Genomic DNA, 11,801 nt, shown 5'->3' with positions numbered 1-11,801 from the left:
GGTACACAGCGAGTGAATACAATGTATTTTCGCGACTCAGGGTGACCAATGTGGTTTTTCTGGCTATAGCGACTGACCACACACAGAAAACTCCAAGCTATTATGATCAGGCACTTTTATTAAAGTGCATGTAATTACACAAACCACAAGAAAAACACTACAGAAAATCATAACACGCACACCGTAACCCAAGTCCACAAGACCAAACCCAAAGAACAACGAGCCCCCGAAGACCGTTTACTCTGCAGTTCGTAGGTGGCAGTTACTGGCAGTCAATGGAGTCATTCTTTTGCACCAAGCTTTGAAAAATACTTCTGTCATGTCAGACATCAGTTACATCTGTCTGCACTCGTACTTAAAAAGTATTTTTATGATACTTAAAAAAACTTCCATAACTTGACGATCTCGTGTATTCAAAAACATGAGTGAACATGGAAATCCCGGCAGTAATTCATCTAAAAAGTAAAGTTGTTAGTCAAACCCATATTCATTTAAATTGTAGGTGTTACCTATACAAAGAAAGTTACTTCCAAATTTGTTTAAGATGTTTTTTTGCATTTCATTCATTATTATAATTACAATGAAACCTTCATTTCGTAGATCATATGTTTCTGGCACAACACCTTGTGCTTTCGGAACTGGACTGTGAAACTGTTTCCTCCAAGTCCCTCACCTAAGATTTACACTAGTGCAATAGTCTAAGTGTCTTGTTGCCTCACAGTTTAAGTAGTAACTTTGTACTTCATTTTGTATATCTTTTCTTGACAACAAGTTAGGATGTTGCTAACTATTGTCTTGACCCAGATACCTAAAACAGTCACGAATGTGGTCAAATGTAATTTTTGATGCTGTTTTCCTGGATATTTCGTTTCTTTTACATTTCAAGGGTCTTAAATTGATTATCTCCCAATAATGATCCACACGTGTACCACAGAAGGTAACTTTAACTTCACAAGATGGGTAAAATGTACGTCCATTCTGGTTGAGCAGACCACCAATATAAATATTGGCCAACATTTTTTGTGACGTACATTACTTCCACAGAACTTGAACACCCCATCATAGTGTCACATAAAATATAACTTCGTGCTTTCATCTGCACTTTTAACTCACTGTCCTTACATCTATACAAACACACTCGGAGTTTCTTTTTCAACTTCGTGCTTCGTTTCATAAAACTGAGTTTCATGCCAAAATTCGTGAATATCTTCACAGATAGTTTGCTTATGTATCAAATGCTGAAACATTTCTTTACGTCGGGGCTACTAAATTGACAAAGCATACTGCACTTTACCCTCCCGATCCGTTTGGTGTAGTGTTCTCATGTTGCTCGAGAGAGTCTGCACAAAACACAAGTAAATTTTTCATCATGGGTAACTGGATGCTTGCAGCAGATGTGGCGATTCAAGTTTTGTTGCTGCCACATGTAGCAGTGTACCAGTTCCAACTATATTCCTCCATTCTCCAAATGAGACTGTAGCGATGTGGCTGTACAAATACAGACAACAGCCTATCAAATGCGCGCGAAGACAACAAACGTTACAGTACTGTGACTATTGCCGGTAGACTTTCGCTGTCTGCTACCAGAATGCGCTGCAAGCTGCATGCCCGAGCACAACCGATTGGCGCCGAGTTTTGCTGTCCGTAGTGTTTGTAAACATAAACACCTGTTGTGGCGGGTAATGCGAGGTGTCTAGAAGAGAACTTTTGGCATAATTCCGCTTCATTTGCTTTACGTTGTCAGTGACGTCGGTTTTAGGTTTAGCTTTCTGGAATGAGAACTCGCGAAAGTGTCGATAGTATTTAATTTTTTCTGACAATCGTGACGTGAAAGGATGAAGTAATCAGATTAATCAAGGTGAAGGACAAAGCATAGGATCGCAATGACAGCTTCAACCATTAAATTTTTCCTACAACTTACAGTAGTTGTAGCAATTTCACGATGCAGCAGCGAATCGACCAAGCCAAATTTCGTTGTTATTCTTACGGATGATCAAGACATAACCATTGGCGGAATGGTGCGTAAGTAGACGATACAACCTTTACGTCTTCCATCGCTTTTTCGTGCCCTCAGATACAAAATTGCTTACGCGTTCTTTAAACTGATGTTGTCATTAATCCCTTGAGACGTGAATAGTTAAAACGAGCGTATGAATGGCGTGATAGAACAGCAGTATGTTTTGTATATCTCTTTCTGTACGAAAACGTTAAATTATGTGAATAATTCTTCAGTTTCCAAAGAGAAAAGAATAATAAATTATATTATTCGGGCAACGAATGTTTTGAAACCGTTTGACTGTTGCCCCTCCTTTAGTAAACTCTGTTATGTTTCTGAGAATGTATTTCTTATAAAAATGGCAAAGTTCAGGCCCCGAACAACCATTTGTACTCCCTACAGCATTCCAGTGGTGGGTATCGAAACGTGGACAACAGCATAAGTGATTTTGAAATAAAATGTTGCTCATAAGTATGTAACTGTTCGTATGTTAAAACGAAGGTATGATCAGTGTATTTAAAATTTATCAATGCCCTGAAGATGTTTAAAACAACAACAACATGTGTCACTCCATTAAAAGCTTCAACTACATCTACATCACTTAGAAAGCTCACCTCCTGCAATTAACATTTATTTAATTACATGATTCTGCACAGTTCTGTATTTGTTTATGCTTTAAAGAATCATACAGTTATAAAGAAAACAACATAATTTTCGGATAGGCCTGACACACATTTATTTTGTTGATGGAGTCATTTGTAAAAGCGTGAATATGTAAGAAAGACTATAAGGCACTGCAGACAGAAATATTACATAACTGAGAATGTTATCCCAATTATGCAATGGGTATAACTCTATCCTTGTTGACACTTAGCAGTAAAGATTATCTGTGGAACGGGTGTTAATCTAATCTAGATGGCAAACCATTATTATAGTTATATTCTGAACATACAGTGGCACTCTTGAGTTTCTCTTTTTCTCTCAAAATATTTTGGCCACAGGCCAATAGTTCCCCAATTGACAGCTATTCACTATATTACACCTAGAAATTTCCAGACATGTATTTCATTACTAAGTACCACTGTCTTCCAGAGGGAGTTCTATTATTACTTTTTTTTCTGTGCATCTTGAAACTCACAGATCTGTGCTTATATATCACATGTAGCCTATATCTCATTCCTATCCTCATTTTCATGTAAGATTGTCAGTTTCTTTACTAGAAAACGTAAGTACCAGATTTACTATCACATCTACTTGGTGTAAAATGTAATATACATGTATCTCCTACATTTGTGCAACTGATCTCAAATTATTAACTCTCCATTGCTGATGTTTACAGTGAACAACATTATCAGTCAAAAATTTGCTTATTGGGAAGGTATAAGATTTGACAAATGCTTGAAAACTTCTCTTTTGTTACTATTTAATGAGAGAACATAAGCTACCCCAGAAATGCCCCTAGTGTTTCATTCAAAAGACCACCTCTGTGGTTTTCCCTCTAGGATGGAGAACTGTCAGAAAATGGTTGCACTCATGGCCAGGTGAAACTCAGATTTTGTGAAGAATGCAACACAGTAGTTTATTCTTTGAAGTGGGAGATCACATGTGTTCGGTGTTTATTGTGTTTCAGTTGTGGATATTGTTCGTGAGCTATATTTGCAGTGAGCTGTTTAGTTCTCATGGGTGCAGGCTTAGATTTTGTTGTTTATTAGGTTTAAATAAGCCTAGTGACGATAGTAAATGCATTGAAGTTCATGGTAATGTTGTTCTGCTTTGACCAGTGTTATTATTATTGTGTATCGTGGCAGTTGGCCCTGACCATAAACAAACGAGAACTTAGATTGTCCGAGGGGTGAGGAGCAGTGCAGGGGGATAAGCCCCGCCTTCCTGTCGAAGGGCTATCAGCCTATGCCCATGTTCTAGGCTTCCATGAAAGCAGAAGCATCCAATTCCACCCATCTGATTTGACCCATGATGTCATCAATATGAGAGAAATGGTTACTTCCAGCATATACAAAATGGCGACAATGATGCCACTACGTACACATGCCAACAAATGCGAACAAAAATAAAAATTAAACAGTAACATATCAATCCAAAAATAAAATAAAACTAACTGGACAACTGCAGAAAATTGGGGGTTTAGGTTGGGAACAAGCTAAATATACAACAATAAAAAAAACATTGCACCATTCCAAAACAAAAAGTATAAATTAAATTACAGCATTCCGCTACGCCAAAAAACCACAGGACTAGGACACTGACCTATATAGCTCAACTGCAGCTATCAATACCAAAAAATTAATACCTACAACACCGAAAAGTATAACCAAAATACCAACAGCTCAATTACCCGACAGTCACGACAACAATTAACACACATCCAACTTACCGTAAATATACAGCAGCAGGCAAAACATCACAATTACCAGGGAATAAAACCAAAACAAAAATTACTTACCAACAAAAGCCTCTGACAGTACCACTGTTGGGCACCACACGTGCACGCAGACACACACATACACACACACACACACACACACACACACACACACACACATGCACACAGAAAACAAAAAAAAAAAAAAAAAAAAAAAAAAAGAATCTCCTAAATCACCCACAACCTGCCACCCATAAATCTACCCCAATCCATCCGTTATCACCTTCGAAAAAAACACCACCAACAAAGAAAAAATACAATCAGTCACACCTTACAAAAAACAAAAACTGCAACCAAACTGGTCCTCTCCAACATAATTTCTAAACACCCTCCCCCAACCTATAACATATCCCATTAACCTCACAACCAATACTCACAGCTCCTCCATCCCTTACACACACATACCCAGCCCTCTCAACTCACCACCCTTGGCCTATATATCCTCGCCACAGCCCTCTAAAAGGTACAAAAAGTATACAAATTCTTAAGGATGATACTCATCTAAATGAGACTGTAGGTTGGAGAGTGCCTTTTCCCCCTCTCTATAACTGATTTAATCCCCCCCCCCCCAATCTGTCTATCATGTTAGTACAAGCACCAGTGTCATAATCCTTAAACTCAATTCTGTAGTTTACTATTCAATGATTATAGCCGCTCGTCTCATGAAAATGCGTCATAAATTATAGTACTACCTCTTCAATATATTGCTCAATCAGACCCACTAGTTCCCTTACACTTTGCCCCTGCAAAACCCTAAAAACACGATCAGCATACCCCCCCCCCCCCCCCAAAAAAAAAAAATATCAGCCCTCCCCCCCACCCTCAAACCAACCCAAGAACTGCCCCTCCCATACTTCTTCTTACCGAACTGTGATTCGTCAGTTTCAACAATCACCCCCAGCCCAGCTAATTTCCCTCTACACTTCATGTACTCCAAACAAACCTCTCAGCTAAATGAAAACTAATCCAAAACAGCCCTCTCATTCACACCAGTCTCATGTGCTCAATAACTTATAGAGGACCAATAACAAAATCAATAAGGAAGCAAGACAGTCTCCCTCATGGCCAACATAGTTTCTTGAACCAAGTACCACATCTTATCAACCACCTAATACTGTAACACCAATAATGCCACATATACATGTCACTGGTCTGAGCCGCCAGAAATTTCGTCAACCTCATGTTACCACAAATGTGACACTTAACATATTCAGCAATAAGATTGAACATCTACAGCAATTGTATGACAGACATCGTGTCATCACCCATCACAGAACGTAATGATACACTCGTGTACTTCACTGCCATATCCATACCTAACAAAAAAGCAATAAAAAAATTAGGCTTCCTTCTACACAACAAACACCAAACGAATCAGAGCATACGAAAATGGCAAAAACATTAAAGAAATAAAGAAAAACCCTTAATAACTCACTGAAATCACTTCCACAACCCTTGTTACTGCATCAACAATATAAACTCAAAACTAAGTTAGCAAGATGACAATCAGAACTCAAATGAACCCAATACTATGCATTAAACACCACTTGTCTACATCCACGACCAGAGGACACCATCAAGTACAACACAACATCTACAAAGTACGCCATAGTGACCTCACACACAACACCACCATTACGCCACAGGTCAAAGCAGACAGGTGGAATCAGACACTTCCATAGACTGACGTAACTGTCATAGGGATTGGTGATTCCTTTTGCTGTGGTGAGAGTCGCTTTCAAATCCCTTTATTCATCAGGATTAATCTCTTCACGCATTTCAAAAAAGAAAAACAAAAAGTCAGCTTTATGTGGGAGCATTAGTTAATGTTGCAATTATATAAGCATTGTTGTCAATCTGAGCAAAGAAGCGTCAACAGGGAAAATAATAAATGATAGTTTGTTAAAGTTGTTAAGTGGGTTTCTGAAATGTGCCAGCTGTAATGTTGGCAAAAAACTCATCCAGTTTCATACTGTCAATAATTCCCCACCTCCTGTTAATGTAGTGTACCAACAGAAAATAATAAACACAGTAAAAGGCACTAAGTTCTCAGGTGTCCATATTGGTGAAAACAGATGAGAACAGATAGTAGACCTACTAAAACATTTTGGTACAGCAGCTTTTGCCAGAAGGCAAATTGCCATCTGTAGGGCACAGAAATAAGTAAGTTAACATATTTTCGTATAGTGGCGGTCTATGGAGTAATATTCTTGAGTAAATTCTCACTTAGCAAAAAAGTATTCAGTGCAGAAAAGAAAGAAATGACAAGTGTGGGAGTTGTCATGTGCACATCTTTCAGGCGTCTGTTTAAGCATTCAGGAATATTAATCAAAGTACACATAACCACCCCCCCCCCCCCCCCCCGAGGGGGCTCGCCACTCTTTGCCGGGTTCGTGCTTGGCTACCACGGGGCCTCAGCCTTTGCAGCTTCTTTTCCCTTGTGTGCTGCATGTCTATCCTCTTGCTATTCTTTTTCCCATCCCTTGGGGAACGTGTCTGGGGTGTTATTAGGAATGTTCTGCATTGTCTGTCGCTGACATAAGAACAGTCTCACCACTGTTTTTCATTCCCTTTTCCTTTCTTTGCTTCCCTTCTGCTCTTGTTCCTCCGCTTCGGCATTTGAGGTTTCTCTTTTTCTTCTTCCTCCCTGTCTGCTCCTGAAGACCGGCTCACAAGTCTGATGTGTAACAGGTGACGGGGTTACGGTAAATTCCCAACCCCAGGTCAACAGGTAGGGTTCGCACATACACCCTGGTACAGGTCAGGCCCTGGGAGGGGTGATTGCCTGAGCTGCAACCCTCCCAAATTGCTGATTGGTCACTCTGTCAGGTGTTTGGGAGGTGTGACCTGAGATGTGAATGATCACCTAAGGCAGGTGTGCCCCCTTGTGAAGGGGGCCCCCAGTTCGAAGGAGTGCGCCATTGGAGATGCTGGCAATCATGGGGGATTTTCCCGCCAATCATCTTCCCACTCAATGTCTACGAAACATAAACATAATGAGGCTAATGATTCAAAGATCATTCCTGCTGCACCATGGTTCCTCGTGGTCTCAAGTACTGAAGACGGTCAGTCGTTTGCCACAGTGGATCCGTTTATTATTCAGAAAGGTGTTGATGCAATTGCTGGCCCTGTGAAATCCTGCTCTTGCTTATGGAATGGCACTTTGCATTTGGAGACTACTTCTGATTATCAAGCACAACAACTGCTTGCCGCCTCACTTCTCCACCGCTACCCTGTTTCTGTCGAGGCTCATAGAACTCTGAATTCTTCCTGGGGTGTTGTTTACACTAGGCTGCTCAACGGTCTAACCAAGGCCGAAATCCAATCTTACATCTCTGATCAGGGTGTCATTGCTGTCCATTGGGTGATGAAAAAGCTAGATTCCTCCTTGGTGCCCACCCACACTCTTTTCCTCACCTTTGATAGAGTGGTGCTTCTGTCCAAGATCAAAGCAGGCTATGAAATTATCACAGTCCCGACCATGCATTCCGAACCTGATATGCTGCTACCATTGTCATCATTTCAACCACACTAGAATGTCTTGTCGACACCCAGCCAATTGTGTAACCTGTGGTAGGGATGCACACGAGGGCGATTGTCTGCCTCCTTCTCCACACTGTATCAACTGCAAAGGCGGCCATGCCACCTCCTCTGGAGATTGTCCTGCGTATCTTGATGAGGGGGCTGTCCAAGAGATCCGGGTAAAGGAAAAAGTGCCTTACCCAGTTGCTCGGAGGTTATTGGCAAGTCGCAAACCCTGTGTTCTCCCATCTGGCACCTGTAGTTCTATTCTTGTTAACCCTTGCTCCATGAAGGACATGGCCATGCGGACATGTGATCTCAAATTCAGCTCTCAGGTTGTAAAATCGCCCAGTGTCAAGGTAGCATCACCATCCCCCCATCCAGCTATGCAACAAGCCACCAAACTCTCACCTCAAGAGGCGAAACCACCAGCTACACAACCGATAGACTGGAAAGGACAGAAGGAGTACTCCTGTGCAGACTTCGTACATCCCTCCAGCCAAACAACACCTGAGTCTTCCTCTGCTAACCGGAAAGGCTCGAAGAAGTCCACTAAAGGCAAACAGTCTTCTCCTTTGCCGACTTGAAGATCCTCTTCAACGGTGTTGCCATGTGATACCTTAGCTTGACCGACCTCTGTGTCGCCAGTGCGCATGACAAACCGTTTTTCAGCGCTGGACTCGCAGACTGACAGCACGCGCAAGCCAATGCTTCTGTGGATCCCATGGAGTATGATCCTCCTCCTTCTATGCCCTGTGGCAGCAACTCTTCACAGGCTCTCACTCAGCAACTGCTGAGATGACATCCCTTCATTTCTTTCCTCATCATGACCTTCCTCCAATGGAACGTTTGCGACCTTTGGTCCCACAAAGTGGATTTACAGCTTCTTTTAGCATAGCAGTGCCCCCTTGTACTCTGCCTTCAGGAAACGAAATTGCGTCCTAACGATCACTTTGAGCTTTCACAGACTTCCTTCAGCTTATTGGGCAGCGATCTCCCGCATTTTTGCTACTTGGTAACTTGAATGCGCATCATCCCCTTTGGGGTTCTCCCAGGACCTGTCAGAGAGGTGCCCTCGTGGCTGATTTTAACCAACTTAACCTCTTCTGCCTTAACGTTGGGGCACCCACTTTCCTTTCCAACTCCTCACACACCTATTCCCATTTGGACCTATCCTTCTGTGCTGCCCAGCTTGTCCATCGTCTTGAGTGGTCCGTTCTTTCTGACACCTACTCGATCGACCATTTCCCATGTACTATCCGTTTGCCAACTCCTACCCCACCAGCATGCACACCCAAATGGCCGCTTACTAAGGCTGACTGGCAGCTTTACTCCTCCCTGGCGACCTTCGAAGAACAAGATTTCCCCAGTTGTGATGACAAGGTGGAATATCTCACAAATGTTATCCTTACTGCTGTAGAACATTCCATTCTTCACACTTCCTCTTTACCACATTGTGTCCCAGTCCCTTGGTGGACTGAGGCATGCTGCAACACAATTCAGGCACAAAGACATACTCTCTGCATTTTTAACCGTCATCTTATGATGCAAACTGCATTCATTATGAACATATGCATGCAAAGTGTCATCGCATTCTTTGGGATAGCAAAAGAGCTAGCTGGATTTTATTCACTAGTTCTTTTAACAGTTCCACCCCTTCCTCTGTCGTGCAGACCAACCACCGATGGCTCTCTGTGATCAATATCCATTCCCCAATTTCCAGCCTGACAGAAGAAGACAATGTCATCATGGACACTATTCCTATCTCCAACATCTTGGACCACCATTTTGTGGACATTTCGAGCTCTTCCCACTATCACCCTGCCTTCCTCCAACGGAAATGAGTCGATACCCATCTCTTCTCTGAATCGTGAGTGCTACAATGCTGTCTTTAGTATGAGGGAGCTAGATCATGCTCTCAGTTCATCTTGATCCTCCACCCCAGGGCCAGACGCCATCCACATTCAGATGCTGCAGCACCTTTCTCTTGCGGGCATACACTTTCTGCTTAACATGTACAACTGCATCTGGGCAGAGGACACATTTCCCAGATGTTGGTGTGAAGCCACCATCATACTTATACCTGAGCCTGGTAAGGACAAAAACCTTCCTTCTTCTACCACCCCATCTCTCTCACCCTCTGCGTTTGCAAGGTGATGGAACATATGATTCATGCCCAGCTGGTATGGTGGCTCGAGTCTCACAATTTACTGACGAATGCACAGTGTGGATTTAGAGCGCAGTGTTCTGCAGTTGACCATCTCATTACTTCTCCCACCCATGTCATGAATGGTTTTCTGTGGAAATCCCAGACTGTGGCCGTGTTTTTTGATTTGTAGAAGGCCTGCTGGAGAACTGGTATCCTCTGTACTCTTTACACGTGGGGCTTCTGTGGCTGCCTGTCTGTTTTATTCAGCAATTTTTAAAAGACCAAGTTTTCAAGGTGCATGTAGGTTCCACCGTGTCGAACACCTTTATCTAGGAATTGTCCTCTTTGCCATTGTCATTAACCTTATAATGGCCTGTCTCCCGCCGGGCACCTTTGCCTCCCTTTTGTTGATGATTTTGCCATTTATTGCAGTTCTACATGGACCTGTCTCTCTGAGCGGCATCTTCAGCAATGTCTTGATCGTCTTTACTCCTGAAGCATCGACAATGACTATCCCTTTTCCACTGACAAAAACATCTGTATGAATTTCTGGCAGCGCAGTTGGTTTTTCCCACCATCTTTACATCTTGGGCTTGTTGCCCTTCCATTCTTTGAAACTATGAAATTCCTGGGGCTCATGCTCGATGGGAAACTCTCTTGGTCCTCCGACGTGTCTTACCTGGCAGCCCACTGTATGCGGTTCCTCAGTGTCCTGCATGTCCTCAATGGTACTTCCTGGGGTGCCGATCGAACCACCCTTCCCCATTTGTATTGGTCCCTTGTCCATTCGAAAGTTGACTATGGGTGCTTTGTTTATGCGTCTGCACGTCCATCCCTCTTACGCCATCTCAACACTATCCACCATTGTGGCATCCATTTGGTCACTGGTGCCGTTTACCATAGCCTGGTTGAGAGTCTGTATGCTGAAGCTGCTGAACTAGCACCGTCTGACTTTCTCCTCAGCAGTTATGCATGCCGTTTGTCTGCCATGCATGGCCACCCGTCCTATGCCTCTTTCTTTAATGATTCCTTTGGTTGCCAGCTTGGGGCGCGTCCCTCTTCTGTTACCTCCTGGATTCCGCTTTCGGCAATTGCTACAGCGGCTTAACTTCACACTACTGCAACTTTCCCAGTGGGTGTGAACCCCTGACCACCTTGGCTTCGTGAAGCAGCCCGTGTTAACTTTGGTCTTCATTCGCTTCCTGAGGACACTACTCCAGCCTTGCTCTATTGCCTTCAGTTTCATGACCTTTGCATGGAACTTCGCAATAGTGCCTTTGTATACACTGATGGCTCTTGGACTGACCGTGGGGTCAGGTGCACCTTCATCCTTGGCACCTGTGTCTTTTGGTATCAGTTTCTGGTATACTGCTCAATATTTTCAGCTGAGCTCTTCACCTGTATCAGGCCACGGAGTACATCCGGCGACACAGGCTTTTCAATTGTGTCCTCTGCTGAGGCTCACTCAGCGCTGTTCAAAGTCTATGTGCACTGTACATCACCCATCCCTTACTGCAGCGGGTCCAGGAAAACTGTCACTTGCTCACTCTTGGTGTAGCCAGTGTGATGTTTATGTGGGTTCCTGGTCATGTCGGTCTGTCAGGAAATGAGGCTGCTGACACTGCTGCCAAGGCTGCAGTCCTCGTACCTTGGCTTCCTAGTTCCTATATTCCCTTTGATGATCTCTGTGTTGC

General features: G+C 43.0%; 1 protein-coding gene across 2 annotated transcripts in view; it reads left to right on the top strand.

The window, feature by feature from the left end:
• Positions 1-1,652: 1,652 nt before the first annotated feature.
• Positions 1,653-11,801, top strand: part of LOC126456981 (N-acetylglucosamine-6-sulfatase-like) — a 73,385-nt gene continuing 63,236 nt past the window's right edge. The window contains exon 1 of one of the 2 annotated variants that reach the window (XM_050092936.1): positions 1,653-2,018. In XM_050092936.1, coding sequence (XP_049948893.1) covers positions 1,884-2,018 — 135 coding nt within the window. In that variant the 5' untranslated portion in view covers positions 1,653-1,883. Of the gene's footprint in view, positions 2,023-11,801 lie in introns of both variants that reach the window. The other variant, XM_050092937.1, reaches the window with a different exon arrangement.

The sequence above is a fragment of the Schistocerca serialis genome, chromosome 2, assembly GCF_023864345.2.
Source record: "Schistocerca serialis cubense isolate TAMUIC-IGC-003099 chromosome 2, iqSchSeri2.2, whole genome shotgun sequence".
Classification (NCBI taxonomy): Eukaryota; Metazoa; Arthropoda; class Insecta; order Orthoptera; family Acrididae; genus Schistocerca; species Schistocerca serialis.
This window is presented reverse-complemented; position numbering and strand designations above follow the sequence as displayed.